The sequence below is a fragment of the Dermacentor andersoni genome, chromosome 4 (assembly GCF_023375885.2).
Source record: "Dermacentor andersoni chromosome 4, qqDerAnde1_hic_scaffold, whole genome shotgun sequence".
Taxonomy (NCBI): domain Eukaryota; kingdom Metazoa; phylum Arthropoda; class Arachnida; order Ixodida; family Ixodidae; genus Dermacentor; species Dermacentor andersoni.
Window position 1 is genome coordinate 23,025,209 of NC_092817.1, and position 26,244 is coordinate 23,051,452.

Here is a 26,244-nt window from a genome sequence, read left to right on the forward strand (position 1 = left end):
CATGCATGTGTGTCCGCATAATGCATTTTGTGTCCGTACCAGCTTATTGCGTACATATTTGGTTAATACGTAGTGTTTCCAATTTTCGTCGCGCAATCACGGCGGTGCATTGTCCCCATTGAGCAGCCCGGCAGACTAATAAGCCTCAGGGATCAGAACAATGACCTCCGAGCGCCCTGTGCATTTGTGCGTGAAGGCACATCAACATCAACATCATTTCGATGCCGTGCCAGAGACTGGCGTCATGCAAGCTTGGACTTGCGTCATGCCGAAGCTTGTATAAAAAACACCGGTTGCTCAGCATAGAAGAAAAATTGGGCATTATTCGTGCTATCGAAAGTGGCATGCAGAAGTTGGTGCTGGCACACAACAGAGATCTACCATTGACTATGGTGTGTGGCATTTGGAATGCAAAGAATAGCTCGGCAATGCTGTGGTGACTGCGAAAAGATGTCGACTAAGAAGTTAGACTTTTTGCCAACGCCGCAGCCGCCTCTGTGGTTGCCGAAGTGTTGCCTAATGACAGTAATGAGGATGACATGGAAAATGACAGCACAGGCAATTCAGGCCTGACAGTGGCAGAAGCTGTGTGTTACGTCAGCTTCATGAATGCAATCGTCACGACGAGAACAGCACCCCGGAAAAAAAAAAAAAAAAAGAGTGATCCACGACTTCTGCAGCGCTACTGCGCCCATGCACAGAGAATATGCAACGCCAATGAGGAATCTGTCATGCGAGTATTTGCCGAGAAGAAGGGGCCAGCTGAAAAGCTGGCTCGCAACTTCAGTAAGTTTGAGGCCGCTATCGTCGCTGCTAGGCCGCCTCGGCATCAAATGAAATTAACTGACTTTTGTGACGCGAAGTGAGTAAATACTGCATGTTTTTGCCCTTTCATCGCACTCTCTCAGAGTTTCGTTTTTGACTGGTAAGTGTGCGTTCTCATGCTATTTCGGTTAAGCAGTACTACCATTTAGTATGTACTTTTTCTGAGCTCCGGCCAACTACAGTTTAATGAGGTTTCACTGTACTGAAAATCCGTCTTCCAAACCAAAGAAGCGCCAAATTATAGCTGCTGATGCTAGAGTGTTGTTCATTTCTTCGCAGGGCTTGTTCACATATAATGAACTACTGATACAACTCTTCACAGAGCTATCACATTTGTTATACATGGGTTTGACTGAGCACTACTGGGGACTGGAATGTGTGGAAACATAGGGAAACTACAAAGAAGGGTGTAGCAATGGCTACAGATGTCTACATATTCATTCCATCCCCTTGCAATATGCTGGGTAGCATGCTAACTGAACGTTACCTACTTTTCCATCTCTTCTTTTATTAATATCTATACACACAAAAGACCAGACCAGTCAATCTGACTGCCACATAGTCTTGCTTACATCAGCAACAGCAAGGCACACAGCTTGTCATCATTTTATTAAAGTAATAGCACATCTGATGCAGCACAACACCAATATTGCATTCTAACAAGTGTATTTAAACATGCAAATTTTCAATAATCCATATACAGTGGTACAATTGTCAATAAAAAACATTGGCACGGGTGACTAAAGACCAGAACAGTGACATCGTAGTATGTGGTGCTGCAAGTTATCATGTAGATTGGTTCACAGACAGATGTCGATTTACCTGCATATGTCTGTGAGCCAAAAAAGATATTTCTTGAAAGCAATAACTGCTCACTGAATCATCTGCATGCCTAAAGTACCAGAACAGTTCAATGCTATTATTGTTGGTATGTTTGTGACAAATAGAGCCGTGTGCTGTACCTCTCCAGCCGCTGGCCACTCACATGTTTTTTTTTCTTCTTTTTTTTCACCAATGACTTTGACAACAACAAGGGTAGTGCAATGTAGAACTACCTGACTTTCTCAGCGAGGACGTCTCCACTTGCTCTTGCCTGAGTTGAACTTAGCGGGTCAGCAGCTTGTTGCACATTGACCGTGGCAGTGGCTGCTGCTCCAGCTCCAACATCGGGCTCCTCGTTGGCTCTTCCCTCTGCTTCGTAGTGTCGCCGTGCAGGGAAGTCCCCTTGCAGATTATCCTTCTTGTATGTGGCACCTCCCCTTGACTTCGACTGAACCTCTGGCCTGAGCACAAACAAGGGGCACAAAAACAATCAATACGGTGAAGCATCACTTGATTGACCTTAGTTAGAGCAAACATCACTAGTGTGAAAGTTTCAACTAAACAGCCGCAAACTTTTTCAGTGCAAACCACATGCAACAAACTTTGTCGAAACATGCATAACCTATTTAGTTACCTCACCTAAAAGCAGGAACTACACTAATGACGTGGACTTAAAAAATGCACATTAGAACTCTGTACTCTTTCTTGTCTCTTTGTGCACCTTTTCTACTACAGCAGACTCCCTTTAAGACGAACTCGAAAGGATCATGAAAATTTGTTCGTCTTACCAGAAGTTAATCTTATCAGAAGAATAATTGGCAACATGACCAAGTGCATCCAAATATCTTACTTAAAAATGGTAAATGAAAGCGACTTACAAGAAGAAAAAATGCCATAAAAGGCATTTATTTAGCTGAACTTAATAGAAAACTGTTTTTCAGTGGTACTCTTGCTTGGCTTCATCCAGTCTGTGATGGATGTTTGGCACTTCTGTGCAAATTGGCAAGCAGCCACAAACGATGTCATCTCACCTAATGACCTTAAAAATCCTTCAGTGCTTTCGTGCTAATGGAAAAAGTTCACTAGGGAGTTCAAGCAAGCATCTGCCGCCTCAAAGGTCATCGGTGCAGGCTTCGAGCTAGTGCAAGTACGAAGGAGTGCACTGAGCACACGGCAAAGCAATGCGGCCTAGAGGAAAGTCTAGATGGTGTTGAGCGAAGTGGGAAGGAGAAAAGAGGCGAAGCATTGTGGAGGAGGAAGACAGACGGAGGCGCGCTGGTTTGACCTCCTCTGGTAGTTGCTACAGGTTTTGCTTGTGATACGGAGGCACCGCATTCGTCTCGTGATAACATCGTTCTCGTGTGCCATATGCTGCGTGTGTGTGAGTGAAAGTGTGCGACGGTGAGCCAACGATGGCGGTTCGGAGTGCGCAAAGGAGGAAATGGGAGTGGGGAAGCGCACTGTCTTCTATCTCGCGCATGGTACCGGGAGGGGAGGGAGGGAGACGTTGCACTTTGGCTGAGCATGGGCTTTATCTTGAAAGCAATCTGCTTTAGGGGCAGTCTAGGTGGGCCGGTGGCTTGTAGCTTTGCGTGTGCTATGTGGTTGTCGCTGCTCCTGCTGCGATTCCTTATGGCAGCTTTTTGACAGCAAGCGTCTGCAGTCATTGAGTGTGTATGTTGATGTTTGCCTGTGCACGCTGACATCATGCTTGTTAATTTAGTTAGTAAGCGAATGAAAGAGGTGTTCTACTCCAGCAGCTGCTGTGTATTTCGCGGCCGCGCGAGCCCTGTCTTGAATATGATCTGCGATGCGGACAGCCCAGGCACAGCGAGGGCCAATAGCTTCGAGTGTCCTATAGCGCCCATACGCTTGTGCGTCATTCGCGTTCACAAAGTGAAATGTCCCTATTTTTATTTGTTTCCTCCTCTTGTTTTCGCCTGTGTCCACTGGCGATGTGCGCTGCAGGCCTCCAGTAGGGTGTCCTGATGCGCGCGCCCCTGGGCGCGGCGCATCGAGGCACCCTAGCCAGTAGGATCGGTAGCGGTGCCGGTCACTCCGAATGTTTGTCTTAACCGAAGAGCACGCCTGAGGTGGTTCATCTTAAGCGGATTTTTCTTGCGCTGAGTCTATGGAAAACCAAACAAATTTTCCATGTTGTTTGTTATGTGCAAAAATTCAGCTTAACCGAGTTCGTCTTAATGAGAGTTCACTGTATTGTGTCATAAACACTGGAACAGTGTTATATTAATTTCGGTGTTTTCAGTGTACTGTCACCAAATGCCAGTGGGTTCCACTGCTTGCTCTGCAATGACGATAAAGAGTACAGCAATACCAGCCAAAGTGCGTCCCATGTAATTGCTCGGTGGAGCAGATACCCTGTGGCAAGTACTTTGGCCGTGATAACAGTGTTGCCTTGGCAAAGTATAAAATGAGCATGCCAATGCGAATGAAGAACGCTGAAAATAAATGCATCCCATTTAGCTGTGCTCTAGAAACTTGAGTGAAACAATTTGAATTTCGTAACATTACCAAGAAAACTGCTTCTGAGAATTATTTATTTTAGCTCTACGATTCACTCTTTGTTAAAACAGCAAAATAACATTTTTACATCAGAGGGGCATCTGAATGTCAGTTGCCTTTACCCTTTGTGCAAAGAAAAAAAGTCTTGCAGAAAGGAAGCATTAAAGGGGCCCTGAAACACTTTTCATCAAAGTCGACCAATGGATTCGTTAAAATAGACTATTTCAGAAATACGTTGCAGCAAGAAGTACTTCAATGTGTTCAGTAGAAGCGGAGTTATTGGCAATCAAAAATTGCTTTTCATCCCCTTCGTGGTGCTCCCCCTCCTTCTTCAGTACCTTGCACTGCAAATGCTATGGCGGGGAGGAGAGTGCCCTCAACGCTCTGCCTACTGAATGTTACTGTGGAGCACAGTTCAAACTTGATTTTGGATGTTCACGTAGATGCCAATACTCCCGATTCTGGTGCTTACAATGTGCCAAACTCTGAGGCTGTCCGTCAAGTTATCACTGATTTAACATTGTCTCATCCCTTATCTGTGCTACAGTGTACTGGACAGCAATGCGTGGCTCTGCTTTTTGCACCAAGTCGCAAGTAGCACACTTTTTTTCCCCACTTCTCTATGGCAATCACACCATTTCTGAGAGTCAAACAAGAGATCGTCTTTATGTGCGCTTACGCAAGTACATCAGCAGCACCCAGATTGGGTAAGTGACGGATGCCACACTCTGGACTCTCATTGAAAGAATTCCTAACGTAATGAGCTTCGACCATGATGGCAACACACCTCAAAGGTGTGCAATTTGGGAAGCAGATGGCCTGTTTCAGTTAGGTGTTGGCACTCGGGCCGGCTCGCCGCATGCTTGGAGCCGCATCACCCACAGAGACCACACAGAGCACGTGGTTGTCCTCAGCAAGCCGCAGCACACTCAGCAAGTAGGCTCATCGTAGTAGCCCACCGCAGCTTCGCTGCCTACACTATGTAGCAGATACAGCTACCAGTGAAACCTTGTTAAACCGTAGTTGGCCGGAGCTTGGAAAAAATATGTACTAAATGGTAGTACTGCTTCACTGAAATAGCATGAGATCGGCCATTTACCTGTCAAAAACAGAACTCAGAGAGAATGCGATGAAAGAGGAAAAAAACATGCAGTATTTATTCACTTCGCACGACAAAAGTGTTATTTTCATTTGATGCCACGGCGGCCTAACAGCGACGACCGTCACCTCAAACTTACTGAAGCTGTGAGCCACCTCTTCTCGGCAAGCACTCGCATGGCAGATTCCTCGTTGGCGTTGCATATCCTCTGTGCATGTGCGCGGTAGCGCTGCAGATGTCGCGGAGTGCCTTGACATTGCGGGGTGCTGTTCTCATCACGACGATTGCATTCATGAGGCTTACGTAACGTGCAGCTTCTGCCACTGTCGGGCTTGAATTGCCCGTGCTGTCGCTTTCGGTGTCATCCTCATTGCTGTCACTAGGCGACACTTTGGCAACAACAGAGGCAATGATGGCGAAATGTCGAACCTCGTAGCCGACATCTCTTCACGGTCGCAGCAGTGCGGCCGAGGAAGTGCTTGGCATTCCAAATGCCACACATCGTAGTCAACAGTAGATCCCTGTTACGTGCCAGCGCCGACTTCCTCACGTCAGGTTCAGCAGCACAAACAATGTCTAATTTTTCCTCTATGCTGAGCGCCCGGCGTCTTTTTTATCCGAGCTTCGGCATGACATGAGCAATGCGAGTCCTTGTTCGCACAATGCCACAACGCTCTCTGGCTCGGCGCCGAAACGATGTTGATGTGGCTTGTGCGGATACGCGACTCTCACGCGTCACGCGACAAAGCTGTTGCAAAGCTGCTGCTGAGTCTGCAAAGCTGCTGCTGTGACCAGCAGACGCCGGCGGTGTACCCAGGGACAATGTCGGCTAGCATGCTATGGACAGCGTGTGGACATTTCCTCAGCGCGGCCACTGTTGCATGTACTATCTTGTTCGCGAAGCACGGGTTGATGTTAGACCGTGTCACATGTCTCGCCGGAATATGTAGTGATTTAAGGTTGGGGGGATGTGGGGATGCACGACTCTCACGCGTCCCCTGATATGTTGTTTTCCCGCACGGCTCGCGTGTCCTGGCGCCCGCGGCGGTCGGAGTGGTTGAGGCACAGTACGAGATATGGCACGAGTGTTGCGCTGCTAATGCCGCCGACAGGCGGGGTTACTTGGGCGCCGAAGGACAAGGCGCTCTCTCTTTGGTTCGGCAGAGCAAGCAGTGCGGACGTGCCGTCCCGTTCGTGCGCCGATCCATGCTTCTGCGAGACCGTCTCGCGCGGCCGCCTTCGAACGCGCCACCGTTCGTGTGACCGTACGGGCGAACGACCAGGCGTTGGGATCCAGCATGGGGCGAACATATTCGCTCGCTATCCGGTCGCGGTGAGTCGGACTTCTAGATTTGTCGCACGCCCATCGGCATGTTTTGTGGATAGCAACTCGGCTAGCAGGCATTGATCTATGAAAGGTGCAATAAATGCCCTTGTGATTGTTTGCACTACTGTGTTGTCGTTCCTTTGTCCCAAGAGTACGGGAGGAGAAGCCCACATCTGGCGCCCAACGTGGGGCTCTTGGGGCATCGGACGATAGATTTAACAGTTTTGCTTCGTTCGAGACCTTTGTTTGAACCGAAGCGTAGGGCTAGCGTGGATTTTGATCGCTAGAGTTGGCGGCGTGCTTTCTCGAGCGAAGCGACGGTGGCTGGACTGTTTGAACATGTCAACATGCTAAGCCTTTTCGCAAGTGTTTTTTTTTAATGACATTCGTCTGTACGAGAGCCACATGGTCTGCATCCTGGGAGAGCGAGGCTTAGCGCCCGCGGAGCATTCGCAAGCGTGAAGCGAGTGAGTACGGAAGCCTCGTGGGTGGTCCGAATTTCCTATGTAAATAGCTTCTATCTCTTTGACTCTGATGAAGTCGCGGCTCTGGGAGCTGGGTGGCCGCGGGCCACGGGTGCCACTACGGGCTGACTGGTATTGCGGCCTGGCACCGGGCGCTCCGACACCGTCTGGGACGGTGGGCGCCGTCAACTTGGATGCTGTGTGCACCGAGCGGAGTAGGACCACCTCACAGAGCTGACGTCTCCTCGCGGCTGCCTGTGTTGCGCTCATTTTGGGTGTTGTTTTTGGATGCCGGTTGTTGTCAGGGTAGCGACGCTTTAGGCCTAAGGCTTTACAAAGCTGCCTGTCGCACGTGGAGGGACACAACCTGGTGGACCGTGGCATTCAGGTGTTGCAATTTGCTTCCCTCATTCTATTTAGCCTCGCACGAATTGAAATTATTCGTTCGACTCAAGGAAGCGAGCTTCATTCACGTGAACTTAGCATCTGAGTAGCTGCCCGATCTTTTGCTAGCCGAGTTGAACATCGTACCACGTGGGCGATGCGCATGCAGACTTCCTCTCCCTTGCACTACTTTAGTGTTTGCCGAGTGCATTGAGTGTACGCAGCATGAGCGGAGTCACCCCTGGTTTGCTGTCACCTGCACATCGTCTGCGCTGCTGCCCCAGACTACGATCGAGCCAGCCCGGGCGATGGTGATGCTGTGGCCAGTTTGGCGCAGCGACTTCGGCGGCCTCCTGTATCCAGCTCACTATCCTTGGTCGCGGAGAAAAGAGCTGGCGGTCACCGACAGCTGCAGCAGCTCTCGCCAGCAGGGCGCGTCGGCGCGAGCGACGCTTGCTCGTGCCGAATACTGTGTCGCTGTTTCCGGAGTCCTGGCCTGGAACCGTGCAAAGCTGCTGCTGTGACCAGCAGACGCCGGCGGTGTACCCAGGGACAATGTCGGCTAGCATGCTATGGACAGCGTGTGGACATTTCCTCAGCGCGGCCACTGTTGCATGTACTATCTTGTTCGCGAAGCACGGGTTGATGTTAGACCGTGTCACATGTCTCGCCGGAATATGTAGTGATTTAAGGTTGGGGGGATGTGGGGATGCACGACTCTCACGCGTCCCCTGATATGTTGTTTTCCCGCACGGCTCGCGTGTCCTGGCGCCCGCGGCGGTCGGAGTGGTTGAGGCGCAGTACGAGATATGGCACGAGTGTTGCGCTGCTAATGCCGCCGACAGGCGGGGTTACTTGGGCGCCGAAGGACAAGGCGCTCTCTCTTTGGTTCGGCAGAGCAAGAAGTGCGGACGTGCCGTCCCGCTCGTGCGCCGATCCATGCTTCTGCGAGACCGTCTCGCGCGGCCGCCTTCGAACGCGCCACCGTTCGTGTGACCGTATGCGCAACCGACCAGGCGTTGGGATCCAGCATGGGGCGAACATATTCGCTCGCTATCCGGTCGCGGTGAGTCGGACTTCTAGATTTGTCGCACGCCCATCGGCATGTTTTGTGGATAGCAACTCGGCTAGCAGGCATTGATCTATGAAAGGTACAATAAATGCCCTTGTCATTGTTTGCACTACTGTGTTGTCGTTCCTTTGTCCCAAGAGTACGGGAGGAGAAGCCCACAGGCTTCACGCGCAAACACACAGGGCGCTTGGAGGCTGTTGTTCTGATCCATGGTTCCAATCTCTGAGGCTTGCTGTTCTGCCGTGTGACCTGATGGAGACGACACACCGCCGTGTTTGTGCGACAAAAAGTGGAAACAATACGCGTTACCTGATACGTAGGCAATAAGCTGGTACGGTTTATGCGGATACAAAACACATTGTGTTCAATGGCCACTGAGTCGGGGATTTGACTCTTACTTTTAAAACGAAACTACTGTTTAAGCGGGTACGGTTTAACGAGGTTTTACTGTACATGCAACTGTGCGCGCTCACACTCATGTGCCCCAGTCTGGCCATGCCATAGTGCAGACTGGCACTGTCTTGCACCAGCTTGAGTGACGGACAGCAGCAACATCCATATTGTGCATTTTAAAGCGCTCATTACGAAGTGATGTCTGCCAAGGCATCTAGCAAGGAGCAGCCAAAAGTGAGCGCATGGCAAGCATACATGTGGTCTGACCTTAAATTTCTGCGTGGTTTGAGGCTAGTTCAGTGTTCAGAACTAATTGAAATTCAAAGCAGCTCGTGATTTGCATTTGTCATCATATGCAAGATTTGCATAGACAGCTGCTATTGGCTGATGGCTGACATCGATGAAGAAGGGTGTTTGGATCACTGCACTTTCTCTTACTGTTACTATGTATATTTCTTGACGCAGTTTAATGAAAGGCGGAAGTATGCGAAAATCTGCATTTCGAATTTTGATCGGAACTGGTAACTTCCGGAAGAAGCCAAGTATCGTCTGCTCACATTCGGCCACAGCGTCCTGCGTAGGAATTGAATTTGGCTGCACTACTTATTGGTGTCATAGCTGTCAAGCCTCACTAATTTCAATTTGTTTTGAGCACTCAACTAGCCTTGAACCACAAGAACCTTAAGGTTAGGCCACATGCATGCTTACCAGTGCACACTCACTCCTGGCTGCTTGGCAAAAATCACTTTGTATTGAGCTATTGACAGTGCTTCAAAATGCACAATCTGGATGTGGCTACTATCCATTGGCCAAGCTGGTGCAGGACAAAGCCAGTCCACACTACGTAGCAAATGGGTGTGAGTGCACACTCCAGCCTTGTCATGCACATAGAAAACGTTGCCCCCAGTTGCATGTAGCTGCATCTGCTATGTATCGTAGATACCGTGACCGCGGCGCGGTGCCACGAAGAATCTGCTCGCTGTAGATGTTTGGCGCATCATAGGCACCAAAACCAGAAGTAGTGGAGTCCATGTGAACATCCAAAATCAAATTGAACTGGACGCCGCAGTGACATTCAGTAGGCGGAGCATTGTGGACAAGCCCCGCTCTGTCATAGTCTCAGTAATGCAAGACATTGAAGAAGGAGCAGGAGCACCGTGAAGGGGATCAACAGCGATCTTTGCTTACCAATAGCTTCACTTATGATGAACGCATTGAAGCACTTTTTGCTGCAAATTATTTGTGACATAATCGATTTTAATGCCAGATGCATTTCTCAACTTCAATAAAGAGTGTTTCAGGACCCTCTTAATGTGCATGATTGCGTTAAGCCAGCCACAAAAAGGAGAGCTAGGAGAACTATTATGACATATAATGGATTATATTTTTGCCTGTACCAAAGGGTTTAAGAACAGCCTCTTCCCCTAAACTGTGGCTGATTGAAATACATTGTCAGAATGTTTTAATGTGATGATTTCATAAAGCAAATGTAGAATCATTCAATGATTATGGCCTTCCAATGAGCAACACCATTATCCTACTACAGTCGACTTGCATTAATTCGACTCTGATGGGACCACTGAAAATGATCGAATTATTTATCTGGTGAGTCGAATTAAATAAGGTACAGAAAAAACACAAAAACACACTGCCTACTTCATTTGACCATATTTATCCAATTCTCACACAGCCCCAAATCAACTACGAGTCCACTTTCTATGTGTCCAAAGCAGAAAAATAACGTAAAATGACATTAAATCTCCTAAACATGGTAGAAATCTAATGCACAGCCAATTTTTTAGCAAGGAAAATGGGCAAGGGTCTACTATGTGTTGCAACATGGCAGCCGGTTTCCTAAAGTCCGCTTTGCCAACAGTAAGTCCGTCTTACGCGATAAAGCATATGAATGTTACGAAGTTAATGAGAGCAGCATTCCGGGCAAGTTGGTAATCCATTACTCAAATGATATTGCGCAACAAAAAACGACAGGGACGTAAAAGAGGGCGACACACCAAGCGAGGTGTGTCGTCCTCTTTTACGCCCGTGTCGTTTTTTGTTGCACAATACCATTTAAGTAATGTTACGAAAGCAGTTTTGATAGTGCGTCTGACTGCACCACACAGGCAATTTTTAGCCTAACCTTATGGGCGGGGGGGGTAAAAAAAAAAAGGCGCACGTTAGAATTAGGTATATACCGTAATTGGATATTGTGAGCTATGGTTATTGCTGGAAGATCTTCCTAAAACAGGCAGAAAATAGGTGTTTTAGATGGGAGATGACGTGCGGAATGCATTCACTGTCCCTAAGCTCCATTGAGAAAGATGCTGCCACTAAAGGGGTCGCCATTGAGGTCACCATAGGGGCCAGGCACATGCATTCTGACTGGTCAAGTTCAAATTACCCTGCGAAATCCAAATTTAGGATGAAATAACGAAGTAGGAATGCAAGGGCACTGGTTGAGACCTTCAGCCAGGACCAAATTAACAAAGAAATCTAGTTAGCTGGAGTCAAATTAATGGAAGTCTACTGTATTGGCATTGTTCTTTTGATAGTATCTATATGATCGATTGATTGAACATTGATTACGTATCTGATTTATGTGTGATATATGATATATATATATATATATATATATATATATATATATATATTGGTTCGGTTTGTTTTCCGATAACACCAAATAAGCCGTGCTCCTGGAAAAGCTTAAATGTGCCACCCAGGCTCAACTTACAAGGCACTCGAAGAATTTCCCATTGCACCTGATGGACCTCCTTGGTCAAGATTTTTTACTGCCGACTTGAGCTGTTGTAAAGACTTGCGCATCTCACTCACTTGCCTGCATTAAGTAAATAGCATAAATAAAAATTGCACTAATACTGGCATTCACAGGCATAAACAATAGCGCATAGTATGAGAGAGTGCATATTAGTACAAGAGTGCATTATAATAGTGCAGTAGTTCAGTCAATTCCAGTGACACAAGTTCTGCCCCAAGTAATAACATTTCACCATCAGTATACAGTAACTATTAAAAAAGAAGCCAGCAAATTAGATGATTTATCATTTTAGAATAACCTATCAAATGATGTGAAGTGCTGAGTATCTTTTGCCTTTAAAGGTAACAGTCACTACTGTGTTACATATTCTGTTTAGTAGTTTTGGTATTCCAGCCATTGCTGTTTCATTGAATGCAGTATTCATTTCTTTATCACCTGCAGTAATCACAGTGGCTTGATCAGCTTTTTTTCCCCTTGCATAATGAAAAAGGAGGTACACCCTACAGCCTGGCACTGCAAAATGTTTTTCTGCATGCTTCTTTATATGTACTTAAATCTCAATATAATACACATCTATATAACGAAATTTTCAATATAACCAAAAATTTACTTTTTTATAACTTCTGGTCTATAAACACCATGTATTTTGAACCTCAACATAACGAAGTGTGTTTATACATGATTTCAATATAACGAAATTTCACTGCCGCCACAAAGGAATACCGCCCTGCATGCTGTATGCTTTAGGTGCGAATGAAAGCGTGCCAAAGTGGGCCGAGAAGAATGCTGGTGCCGTGATGGGCACAGTCTTGCTGCAAGCAAGAGGAAAGGAGGGAAGGGGAGCGAGCTCACAACACACACAAGTGCATGCAAGGGGACGAAGAGGAGGGGGGAAGGAAGTGGGGGACATGTTGGTGGGCATCTCCTTTTCTAGTGTGGCCGTGGCTGTGCATAGCTGTCAGTGTGGCCAAACGCGTGCACAGCCCGCACGCCCTGTTTTAGAAGTAATCTGCTGCGTGTGGAAAGAGTGGGTGTGCTGAGATGGCATGGCATCATGTGCGCTGTCTTCCCGCGTGTTCAGTACTGGAGATTACATAATCTCGAGTTCGAAGACACATTGAAGCGAGAGGGCGATGAAGCATTCACTCCCTGCTGCCAGTGCCTTGCATGATAGCATCATCCCACTGCAGGCGACACTACCAGCCGTGGGGCCGGTGTGGATGTGAAAGCGTAGCTAGCATCGCGGATGTTAAGATATTGTTGACATGGCATCCTTCGTCGCCAACTGTCAAATTCGTTTTTTTTTTTTTGCCATTCAAATTTGTCTTTTACAACTGCTTGATAATTCGGCAAATCTTGCAACCCCTTCCATGCAAGAAAAATCTATTGGCAACTGTACTTGCATAAAAGATTAAATTTGAATATAACGAAACTTCAATTAATGAAGCAAATGGCCAATTTTAACGACTTCATTATATGAGGGTTAACTGTATAACAACTTGAACAAATGAGCATTTTGGATTGCTTGCTTGCTTTCTTCCTTGATTAATTAATTTATTTATTTATTGAAAGCATACATTCACATAAATAGGTGCTACAATGCCCCGAGCAAGTCGCACAGGTGTAAGTACAGTCGACCCAATTCTTTAATAGTATTGCATGAGCGGCGACTGGCTGGCCGGTCAGCACCTTCTAGCCGTGTGAAGCCACGAGATCAGCAAGAGTAGCACATGCGTGCCAGGTTCACTAGAAGCCCTTATCTCCAATAAGCCAGGGAGTTTGCACCGAGTTAATCGTTCCAGGCGCTGTGTCATGCTGGTGGAAAGAACCTAGCAGATGAAACTTGCACTTCTAGCAAACTTGGTGTGCATGTGCTACTCTTGCTGAACTTGATGCTTCGCACTGTTTGAAGGCGCTGACTGGTTGGCCAGTCGACGCTCGCGTGGTACTGTTAAATAATCAGTTGACTGTACATAAAATAAGATGCTGGTCAAGCTAAAAGAGGTGACAGTTTTCTTGAAATCCATCACAAGAAAGCTCCACTGTAAGGCACCATGCTGCCACTTCTGTCTACCATATTCACTCGATTGTAATGGATGTTTTTTGATGATTTCCGCTACTTTAACTCGACCCTCACGTTACATTTGAGTAATAGTAAAATTGACCACATCAAAATAAATATTCTAAATTTTGCAGCCTTCAGCCACCATAACAGAGCGGTGGATTTGCCAGAGTCGCTGCTGCAGCTGCTTTTTGGTCAAGTGAAGTAGACTGTTCAGGCATGCCGCGATGTCACATGGAAGCTGAATTCTCTGCTACTTGCAATTTCTGCAAGTTTCATGAGCCAGCAAAACCAGCACAGCACTACGCAATAATGAAACTACTGAAACGCGAAAGCGTGGGCGGTGCAAAGTGGAGCAAAAACGAAACCTTTTGACCGCTCACGCCATTGTCAAGGATAATTTCAATGAATTCTTCTTTCTAAAAATGAAATCGAACTGGACAAGTAGCATTTTATTTCGTCTTGTAATACAATACAAGGATGTTTTTTTGCAATGAGTGGTTGAGTACTAGTGACAGAATTCAAGTGAGAAGTGCTTTCGTTATCGGGCAAGCACTTGAATGTCCCAAGGGAGTCTCTAGTCATGTCCTGTGTTTACCTCAATTTCTCATTTATTAAGGCTATGTTTGTGATAATATTGACGCCTTACAGATTCTCAAGCACTAATCTACAATTTTAGCTTGGCTTAATATTTGCCTTCAGTGTTCCTTTAACTCTTTCGCTGCCATGCCTATTCAAATTGATCACTGGTGATTGATGCTCTTTGTCGCTGATTTCGACATGCTGGAGCCGTTTCTTATCCACTTAAGGCCATCCAGTAGTCAGTACAGGCACTGAACTTTCAGAATCAGTTTAAATTTTCGCGCTCTAGCAACGTTGTGATTTTTAACAGACCTTCTCGCGTACTAATGCGCGTATGTTGTAGCGAAAAGAGGAGTGGCTGTCACCTTCTGCTGTGCTCGTGAAAAAAGCATGCCGCTCATGATTACACCGCACTAGCATCAAAATTTTGTAATCAAATGACACCCAGGAAGTCAAGAATTAAATTATATGGCCGGCTTTGCCGTCCGACAGTGCTGAGTGGTGAAAATTAACCGAAATGGATACCAGCTGTTCACTAGTGAGCTTTGGTTTGGAGTCCGAGTTGTTTTATTCCGCCAAAGTTTATTTCTGAAGGTCCACCGAAGTCCAACGTGCGGGCCTGGCATTTTCAACCAGTTTCCAAGAGTTTCGATTTCACTTCTCTCGTAAAATGCTGGAGCAAAGAGGCGCTACCGGTGTCACTGCACAGTTATCGAAAGTCGCTCCCATGGCGTTGCCCGCGCAGCTGCGTCGCCAGAAAAGTGTCGTGCTCGAAACTATGCTGCACCCGCACTTCAATTGAGTGATGAGGACTCGAGTTATGATTCCAAAGATGACAGGAAAGCAGATTCAAGCTCTAACAGCAACAATGTTTTTAGTCAGCATGGGACATCCGCAGTTGTTCACTGGCGAGTTTCCTTTACGGCCTTGAGCGGTCTCCTTCCTTGTCTGCCAATCTTTTCTGCACAACCTGAGAGCTCTACCGATTATTTTCAGGGTGCATACTTCGCTTGGTTATGATGTGCTGTCATCAGCAGCAAAGAAACTTCAGCTCACACCAAGAAGGCCAACCGCAGCACATCTCAACCTAGCACTACGGATCAGCGCAAGACAGTTTACAACAGCGTGAGATTTCTTTCGGCTCTTCTCTGCAGAGGTGATAATGACAACCTGCAAAAATGCAAACAGATATGCTTGGATGCATAATCTTGTAGTTGCCCAGCTTGGCTGAGAGCGTTCAGTCTTAGAACAGGTGCACGACTCTAGACGAACTGGTGAAGTACGCTCCTTAGACTTCTAATTGGACCATCCTCAGAAGATGCCGAAAAAGCGGAACAGCAAAACATGTTACGAGGACTGCAAAGTTGAACAAGAACCAGACGTTTTGTGGGAACAGTGCAGGGTGCACCTATGCTTCACAAAAACCAGGTACTGCTTCACCGCATGGCATGAGCGATGAACTGGGCTTAGTTTCTTTTTTGTATTCGAAGAACGGCAGTGTACTGAGGATTTATTTTTCAAACACTATTCCTGGGTTATTTATCTTTGAAATGTATATTCTGATTTTTCTTTTATATTAATGTTTTCGTAGATTTGTCTTTGAAATGTATATTCTAAATTTTCTTTTATATTAATGTTTTTGTAGATTTATCTTTAAAATATACATTCTGAATTTCCTTTTATATTAATATTTTTGTAGATGTAATGTTTTTATATTGTTTTTATCAACAGGCAGCGAACATGAAGCTTTCCAGAATTTTTGTTTTACCCGATAAATTTTTTTGTTTCACAATGTGTTTTTGGAAAGAGCATTTCATCATGCACAATATGCTATGCTGCAATGTGTGCTAGAATATTATTTGTTGTGGTAAATAATTTTTTCACGAGACCAACAAAAAATGACCCTTTTCTCGCAATAATGAAAGCGTTAACTAAGACTAAAGTACATTTCCTGTATGCTTTCCTTGCCTTCAATGTCTGCAAGCTGTGCGGAAGCTGCATCCAAGATCTTACAAATTAAGAAACTGCAGCCTGGTCAAAAGGGAACTTTGGGACCTCCTAATTTGTCAAACTTGGAATTCCAAGTGATGCTATGACCTCTGACCTCTTCAGAACAGATTGGCAATTCAGCCTTCTGTGATTTCAGTTTGTGCGCTCATTCTTTCAGAGGTCTGGAAATGTAGGAAAATTAGGTTGTTCTGCTATGGTTTGAGCATTCCTGTGACACAGTTAACAAGATTAAGCAAAATGTAATCATGACATCACCTTCTTTTTTCTCTCATTGATGGCTGCTCGTAAGGAGTAGAGAATTTTGCCGGGCCTCTCACTGAAGAATCCTTGGAACCTTCATTTGAACTGCCAGCATTTAGGTTACCTGCATAGTAAAAACAGCACAAAGAGCAACTCATTCAAACTTTTAAGTTGTTGCAAAAGCAAACTTGTGAATGCCTTCAATGTGGAATACTAAAAACATCTGCAAGGATATAAAAAAGCAGATATGGCCATAAGCAAGTTTATTCATACAACCTTATGTTACATTCACTTTTTTTCTTTTTTTGTTAGCCATTAGAGTGAGACACTCACTGACATCACATTTCACTGGCCCGAGCAGTGAATACGGTCAACAACTATAACTGTAGGCTTGTGCTGATGCCATTTTTTTTTTTAAGTGCAGTTGAAGTGAACAGTAATTAGTGCCAAATAATTTCGAAGCTATGGTTGTAGGATTTGCATAAAACCTTGACACAAGTACCAGATGTAGAAAATAGAAAAAAAGTTGGTTTCTTACCTGCCAAGCAAACAAACAAAACAGGTTCATCTTTGAAAACAGTTTATTTTTAAAGCACTGCCATTTAAATATCTTGATGCAAAATGCGAGTTAAACATTTTTTACACCAGCAGCACAAAAACTTTGTTTACAGGTTTTTGCTCACTGTTGTGCTTTAGGCTACTTGAAATTTCGTGGGGGTCAAGGCCGTGAGAACGTTTCACCTTTGTCTGCCAAGTGTTGTCGCGATGCTGTAAAGGGCAAACTTGACTGCGCAATGGCAGCAGCTTATGCTATGTTGCGCAAATGCAGCTTGGTGCTTTCCCTCTACACACGAGCCTAACCCATTAAATTCTGTCAGTGCACAGACAAACTGGGTAGGCATACGACTTTTGAGGTCCTCTATATACCCTGTGCACATGCTCTCTGGCCCAATCACCGATGAGCGGGATCACTGACGAGACGGTTTTCCACCCACTGCCACGCCTGCCTTGGCTATTAGGCCTAACCAGTGCTGCTTCCTTGTGTTGGCAACCAAAGTTACGGTTTGGTGCCGCGTCGACGCAAATCTATTCGCAGTGACCATACGGCTCTCTGGAAACCGAAAAGCCAACTCGCCAGTGAAAGCGAGAGTATAGGGTAAAACCTGAATGGCACTATCTACGCATCCGCCATATTCAACAATATTGAATGTGGATCACGCAGATCATGCCCAAAGAATTAAGAAAAGCACCTTACAGCATCAGAAATTTCGGTCGCTGTTATACAATGACGCAATATTACGATAATGTAGTGGTGCCGATGGATCGATGTTTGAAAAGTTGAGCAGGTGCGAAAATCAGTGAGCTTACCTTGGATCCCTAGCCTCGAGGCCTCCGTCTGCAGTGTGGTGAGTTCCCGGAGAAGCCGATCTACCTGAGATTTCTGTTCTTGCAGAGCCTGAATGTTCTCATTTATCTGGCTGGTTTGCAGATCAGAACACTCTCCATCCACCATGGCGCTCTCCAAGTCAGCAATACCAAACTGCATGCCATGAAGTAATTGCAGGGAATAAGGCATAACATTTGTTGCGTGTCTTGAAGACACGTGTGTCATATTCATCACATGTCACATACTCGTGTCATACTTGCTGTATATACCATATTTTTATGTTTTGTGTCAAATAAATTTATTTTAGCACTGCTATGCTGCACAGCGCAGGTCTGTCCGTGACAGCACTGTTCCACCTTAACAGATGAATTTCTAGATGGGACAATAATTAAATGCATGGAAAATCGCAATGTCAAGGTAGCTAATTCAAAGCACTCACTGATTAACTTATTAATTATTCACTTTAGGGTACAGGTTACAATTGTGAAATTGAAGCTGAGCAGCCGTGAAGCTGGGTGTTCTTAGCAGAAATCCTGAGACTAGCACCCTTCGAGATACAGGGCAGTGAACATCTGCTTAAAGGGCCCCTCACCAGGCCACATAGCAAATTTCTGCCACAAACATTTTTCAAATTGGTTCATTCATAGACGAGACAGAAATATTTTAGTGCCGCAAACCCATGATTTCAGCGGGCGAGTACCACTGCCAAGCGAGAAACTCTCTCCACTTGCCCTGTCTAGCCTCTGCAAGCAAAATTTCTTCTCTTTGTTTTCCCATACCGGAGCTCGAGAAATGTGTGTCGCATACGTCATGGGCCCCGCCTTCATGTTTGTCTCCTTGCCTTCTTGCGGTGCACCGCACTTCCACTGAGGGCGTCGCGTGCAAGGTGTTGCGATTGTCTCATTTTGCGCAGCGCACAATTTTGTGCACTGTGAACGAGGGCACCTGACAAGCGATATAAGTCACTGCTACGCGAATACAGAGGCAGGCACAACCGGATCACAGAGCATGATCTGCGCTGAAACACGGTAGAAAATGACATACTGTATTTATTCGAGTCTAGGCTGATAGTTTTTTTCTTTTCAAATAATCATATACCAAACTCTAGGGTCGGCTTAGATTCAAGGATTCTTAAAAAAGCACCAGTTTGTAATAGAAAATGATAAATATGGTGCATAGCTAGCAGCATCTAGAAAAGTCAGTAAGGCAGCCACGACTAGCTGAGTCAGTAGCCAACTGAAGTACACGAATGACGTTGCTCTTTTGACCTGTGTTGTATCGACGCGCGGTATGGCTCATAGCGTGGCGTTATCGTAATGGCACCAAAGAGGTGATGCCACTATAGTGCTGCTTTCAAAAGTATTGCTAGCCGCAGAGGCATCACCAAACGTTCAAGCCGGGCGGGACTTCAGCATTGATGAGAAAAACATCCGTTGTTGGAGGAGGCAACGGGAGATGCTTTTTGTGTGTGCCACAATGAGGAGAAGAGAGCAACAATGAAGATAAGCGCACGACAACAGAGAGGAGCTGTTCACCGAGATCGTGCTGTGTTTCTATGTGTCCGAGCCATGACGCACTGTCTGCGCATGCATGGGCATACGGACACGAGCTTGCGCGTGTCCGCAAGCATGCATGTGGTCTGGGCCATAGTGACGAGGCTAGCAGATATGATAACATAGAGTGAGCTCGGCATGTTCATATTGCCAGTCCCCGAGCTATTGTCGAGTACTTGGTGAGCCAGCAGTCCCCGACTTTCTCGCGGCGCCAGTCCTGCTTTCAATTTCTTCGACGTTCTACGTCCCCTGGCGAGCACTTGCCGTTCGCTCATGGCATTGGGGGCTGATCCATTAGGTCCCCAAGCCCACGCCGGGGAAACTAGGAGCAGTGACCTTCGGGGGCAGAGCCGGTGTTGATGGATCTATAAAACCTCCCCCCCCCCCCCCCCCGATATGCCAGCCGAATGCCAACGATTCCCTTTTCACCGCTGCATGTCGTCGACTACAAAAGTGTTTCTGCAGAAATCCCCATTCAAGTCGACAACCACCCGGTCACTGCCCTTGAGGACACTGGCGCCGATTATTCTGTTACGAGTGCTGAACTAGCTGCTAAACTGAGAAAAGTAACTACGCCATGGCACGGACCAAGCCTTGTGGTCACCTCTGGAAACCGATTGGGAGATGCACCGCCAGGCTCCAAATCCGTCAGTCAACATACGTTGCTTCATTTATTGTGTTGTGTGAGTGGTCGCGGAAAGTCATCCTTGGGATGGATTTTCTTTATGAGCACGGTGCTGTTATCGATCTTCGGGAGCTGATTATAATGTTTTCTGACAACTATGCCCCGGTACTGCAAGATAGTAACACGCACAAGACAGCACCGTATGTTGTTGGTGACACTGTGACACTCCTGCCATGAACTAGTATGCGTGTTACTGTTGAAACCGACTGCGAACATACTAGTAGCGGCATCGCTGAAGGAAGCCTGTCGGTGCTCTTGGCTCGGCAAGTCTGTGTCGCCCGTGGCATTATTCAACTGAACTGCCAAATGACTGAGCTTTTAGTGACGAACTTCAGCGGCAAGTACCGACACTTGGCAAATCAAACCGCCATTGCTCACTTTGAAGATATTAGAGATGCAATAGGTCCTACGCTTGCTGAGCTTTCTGTGACCGCCAAGAGTGACACCGTGGTTGTCAGTACTACAGTCGATGTAAATCCTGAGCTGTCAACCCCACAGAAAGAGCGAATACGAAGTATTTTATGTATGTTCAGTGATTGTTTTGCATCTACGTCAACAGTAACACAGACCCCCATCGCAAAGCACCGCATCATAATGGACCCGAACGAACGTACCATGCGTTAGCATGCCTACTGCATGTCACAAAAGGAGCAAGAGGCGATTCGTTGTCAAGTGAAGCAAATATTAGATGACAACGTAACTCAACCCTCAACCAGCCCATGGGCGTTGCCCATTGTACTTGTCAAGAAGAAGGACGCCACTATTCAGTTTTGTGTGGATTACTGCAAACTGAACAGGGTGACAAAATATGATGTCTATCCTCTTCCCTACGTAGATGACTCTCTAGACTGTCTTCGACATGCCCAATACTTGTCCTCAATGGATTTACGCAGGGGATACTGTCAGCTGGAAGTTGATGAACGAGATCACGAAAAGACTAGTTTCGTGACTCCTGATGGCCTGTACGAATTTAAGGTGCTGCCCTGCCAATTAAGCTCAGCTCCCGCGACCTTTCAGCGGATTGTGGACACCATGCTGTCAGGTCTTAAGTGGAAATCATATCTTGTCTATTTAGACGACGTCGTCGTTTTTTCTCAGACATTTGAACAACAGCTGCAGCGACTTCAGTCCGCTTTTCTTGTAATTCAATCTGCAGACCTGTCATTAAAACTTGAGAAATGCCATTTTGGTTATCAGGAACTGAAGTTCCTCGGCCACGTTGTAAGTAATGAAGGTGTTCAGCCAGACCCAGAAAGAAGTATGGCTGTTGCCGCATTTCCCCCACCAGCCAACAAACGTGACGTGCGCCGCTTCCTTGGGCCTTTGCTCATACTACAGACGCTTTGTGGAGAATTTTTCCATGATTGCAAAACCCTTCACTCATTTAACAAAGGAGGATATCCCGTTTGTTTGGGGTACGGAGCAGAGAGCTGCATACTCCAAGCTTCAGCGGCGCCTCCAGACATCGCCCTTACTTGGACACTTTGATGAAGATGCCGACACTGAACTGCACACTGATGCTAGCAACATTGGCCTCAGAGCAGTCCTCGTGCAGTGGCAAGATGGCATCAAATGTGCTATTTCTTATGCTAGCCGCACCTTAACCTCTGCAGAAATGAACTACTCTACCACTGAAAAGGAATGCTTAGCTGTCGTCTGGGCAATAGCCAAGTTTCGGCCATATTTATATGGTTGTCCATTCAGAGTGCTTACCGACCATCATGCCCTTTGTTGGCTAGTCAATCTCAAAGACCCTTCGGACATCTTGCCAAGTGGAGCCTTCGTCTTTGAGAATTTTATGCAACAATCGTCTACAAGTCTGGACAGAGACACACTGACGCTGACTGTCTTTCGTGCGCTCCTCTTGCGACGGTGTCAAGTGATGCCAATGAAGACGGTCGTTTAATTTGTGCTGTCAATATACCTAACTTGGCATGGCAACAGCGGGACGATTTAAAACTCAGGGAACTTATTGACTGTCTTGAAGGCCGAAGTTCGCATCCTCCACGGACATTCATGCGTTCACCATCTTCATTCTGTCTCCGCAACAATGTCATGTATAAAAAGAATTTCTACCTGTCAGCGACTGGCCATCTCCTTGTCATTCCATCAGCGCTGCGTGCTGATATGCTGTCAGCATGACATGAAGAGTCCTCTTCAGGTCATTTGGGATTCGCGCGCACCTTGGCCCAAATGCGACAACGCTACTACTGGCCTAAGCTTGCTGAGGAAGTCAAGCATTACGTGAAAACTTGCTGTGACTGCCAGCGCCGAAAGACTCCACCTCAGCGCCCAGCCGGTTTCCTGAAGCCTGTTACACCACCAACACAACCATTTCAACAAATACGAATGGACTTTCTCGGGCCCTTTCTTAAGTCTTTTGCTGGCAACTGCTGGATCATGGTTGTGACTGATTACCGACATGATACTGCAAAACTGGTGCCTTCCAGTGAGCCCCTGCCAGCGACATTGCGCACTTTTTCATCCACAACATGGTCCACCGGCATGGTGCACCAGCAGTAGTAATTACAGATCATGATAAAGCTTTCACAGCTCAGATGATGCAAGACGTCATGATGCTAAGTGGTACAGTGCATTGCCAAGTCACTGCATACCATCCTCAGACCAAGGGTCTTACGGAGAGGTTAAATAAGACAATCGCTGACATGTTTTCCATGTATATCCACAGTGAACACAAGAACTGGGACGATGTTCTGCCTTACCTTACATTCGCATACAACACTGCTGTTCAAGAAACTACTGGGTTCACTTCTTTCCGTTTGCTCCACGACTGTGAGGCAACCACCATGCTGGACACTATACTACTCCCCGAACAATGCGACATTTTAATATTGATGCGAAGGAATTTACCCTGCTTGCAGATGCAGCTCGCAAGCTTGTACGCAAACAAATACAGAATCAGCAATCCATAGACTCCCAGAGGTATAACGCTCGCCATCGCAAGGTTGTCTACCAACTCGGTGATCAAGTTTGGGTATGGACCCCGATTCACCAACACGGCCGGTCGGAAAAGTTACTGCACCGTTACTTCGGCCCCTACAGAGTCCTCCGTCGCCTGAGCGAGGTGAACTACGAAGTTCTCCCTGAAGACACGAGTTGGCGATCTCCTCCGCGCAGCCTGCAGATGTTGTCCATGTTTTCAGGATGAAACTGTACCACTCACATTGACGAGGCCATTCTCACTTCCACTCGCTTTCAACTGCAAACTGGACTCATCCTGGTTAACCTCCCTGCCTTTCCTTCCTCCCTTCTCTCTCTCTCTCTCTTCATTCTGCTTGTGTGACACTTTCCTCTTCGCGAACTTTCTCAGTGTTGCCGTGTATGTGCTTTGTTTATTTTCCCACTGTTTCGCCTTTGAAGCATCGAGACGATGCTTTCTGGAAGGGGGGTAATGTCACGAGCATAAGAGTAGTGGGTTTGCTGCTTCTGCAGAAGCTGAGGCCAACGATGACGAAGACGCACTCTCAGTGAAGGTGTCGGGCAGAACCTGTCTGGTTCCATTAGATTAAACCTAGTAGTTTTTGTCATATATATAGTAACGTGACTATACAGTAAAACCTCGTTAAACCGTACCTGCTTGAACAGTAGTTTCGTTTTAAACGTAGTAAAGTCAAATCCCCGACTCAGCAGCCATTGAACATAATGTGTTTTGTATCCGCATAAACCATACCAGCTTATTGCGTACGCATCGGTTAAAACGTAGTGTTTCAACTTTTCGTCGCGCAAACACGGCGGTGCGTCGTTTCCATCGGGCGGCCTGGCAGAAGAACAAGCCTCAGAGATCGGAACAACGGCCTCCAAGCGCCCTGTGCGTTTGCGCGTGAAGCCACATCAACATCAGCATCATTTCGACGCCGTGCCAGAGAGCGTTATGGCGTCATGCAAGCGAGGACTCGCATCATTCCCAAGCTCGGATAAAAAAGACGCCGGGTGCTCAGCATAGAAGAAAAATTAGACATCGTCCGTGCTATCGAACGTGACACGAAGAAGTCGGCGCTGGCACGTGACAAGGATCTGCTGTTGACTACGGTGTATGGCATTTGGAATGCGAAGAAGTTGCTCGGCAGCGCTGCTGCGACCGCGAAGACATGTCGGCTACGAGGTTCGACTTTTTGCCATCGTTGCCTCTGTTGTTGCCGAAGTGTCGCCTAGCGACAGTGATAAGGACGACACGGAAAGCGACAGCACGGGCGATTCAGGCCCGACAGTGGCAGAAGCTACACGTTCCGTCAGCCTAATGAATGCAATCGTCGCGACGAGAACAGGGGCGCGATAACGTAACTCTATTCCAAACGAAAAGTATTCCAAACTCCGGCACCCAGCAATGAAAATGCGCCCCCGGGACTTCTGCAGCACTACTGCGCGCGTGCACGGAGAATACGTAACGGCAACGAGGAATCTGCCATGCGAGTGTTTGCCGAGAAGAGGGGGCTGGCTGAAAAGCTGGCACGCAGCTTCAGTAAGTTTGAGGCCGCTGTCGTCGTGCTAGGCCGTCGCGGCATCAAACGAAAATAACACTTTTGTCACGCGAAGTGAATAAATACTGAATTTTTTCCCCCTTTCATCGCACTCTCTCTGAGTTCCGTTTTCGACAGATAAGTGGGCGATCTCATGCTATTTCGGTTAAACAGTACTACCGTTTAGTACGTAGTTTTTCCGAGCTCCGGCCAACTGCGGTTTAACGAGGTTTCACTGTATTAAATAAATGCTGTTTTCATTTTGTTACTTTTTTGTTTGGCCTAGATTTGAAGTAAGTTTTTAAAATTTTTTTCTAGCTTCAGACATTCGCGGGTCAACTTAGAATCGGGTCAGCCTAAATTTGAGTAAATACGGTAGTTTCGGTGTCCGCGCGCGGCTACACAACGTGGGAACAAGCAGACGAGATGGACGTACATTTCTCTTGCTGCTGTGCGAAGTAAAACAAAAACGCGAAGACATTCAGTTTGTGTTTTATTATTTATCTAAACATTAATTGGTCTATTCAAGCAACAGATTACAGAAATAAGAGATATTGCCTTGAGTAATTCTTTAGGTCATGTGTCACTACAAGCGACATTACAGTACAAACGTGTGTACATAGGTGCACTAGCACGTGTATGTCACCCCCCAGCTTGGAGCATGGCGTCCGCGAGGGGAAGGGCAAACGACGTTCGGTTTGAAATTTTAGATCTTTCCACAGCACATAGCGAAGTAACATTTAGCAGACATAATCGTTAGCGCACATTGTATGCTCTGCGCTTGTCAGCTCAAAATGGCCAGACCTGGTGAGGGGCCCTTTAAGAAATGCATCGCTGTTCCAGTTAAGATTGTCCTGAACCGTTTTGGACTAACATGTTTTGGAATCTGCTGATTGGATTTCCAACGTATTTTGTAACACATATTAAGGACAAAAATATAAAAAAAGATGCTAGTGTTATGATTTCTGCTAAGTGGACATGATTTTGAGGACAGACCTAAATATGGATCACAGAACAAGAGGATGTTGTAATACATTGCACTAACTACCAACTGAAAGGTTTAATGCGTGGTAGGCACTTTCCACACAATACTGTAAACCTTTTAGTTGGCACACAGTGAAGCATCCTGTGTCCCTTTGTTCTGGGCCTGTGCTCAGCACTGCTTGCCCCAAAAACCTGTACCAACTAGCTTACTTAGGCACATTAAAGCCAACATTGCTGGCCACCTTCAATTTTTCCATTTTGTGGGACTTAAAGAACATGCGTAAGTTGCATTCATGTGTTGCCTCAGTGTGTGCCCCTCAAGTCCTACTAAAGTGTTGTTGCCATGATAACCAGCTAGGAAGGGTTAAACCAGCTAGTCTAAGGGTATGAACACACTATTGACATGGTGCCTTGCTGCCTGCACCTGCCATTGGGGGATTACCGCTTCGCGGCACTTTCTTTGCAAAACAGCAACATTTCTCTGCACCGAGCAAATAGGCTCAAATGTTATTTTTGCCGCTGCCATTCAAGCAAAGCAATAATCAGCACCTTGAGCGGGCGTTGTCTTAGAAAGGCTC

The 26,244-nt window shown here is 46.5% G+C and overlaps 1 protein-coding gene across 5 annotated transcripts in view; it reads right to left on the bottom strand.

The window, feature by feature from the left end:
• The window catches only part of LOC126535851 (uncharacterized), a 118,353-nt gene that overhangs the window by 75,817 nt on the left and 16,292 nt on the right, over positions 1–26,244 (bottom strand). For 4 of the 5 annotated variants that reach the window (XM_055073499.1, XM_055073500.1, XM_055073497.1 and 1 more), the window contains 4 exons: positions 17,948–18,119; positions 16,595–16,703; positions 11,641–11,745; positions 1,881–2,108 (listed from right to left, as the gene is read on the bottom strand). In XM_055073499.1, the coding sequence (XP_054929474.1) occupies positions 1,881–2,108; positions 11,641–11,745; positions 16,595–16,703; positions 17,948–18,119 (614 nt within the window). The remainder of the gene's footprint in view (positions 1–1,880; positions 2,109–11,640; positions 11,746–16,594; positions 16,704–17,947; positions 18,120–26,244) is intronic. The other variant, XM_055073502.1, reaches the window with a different exon arrangement.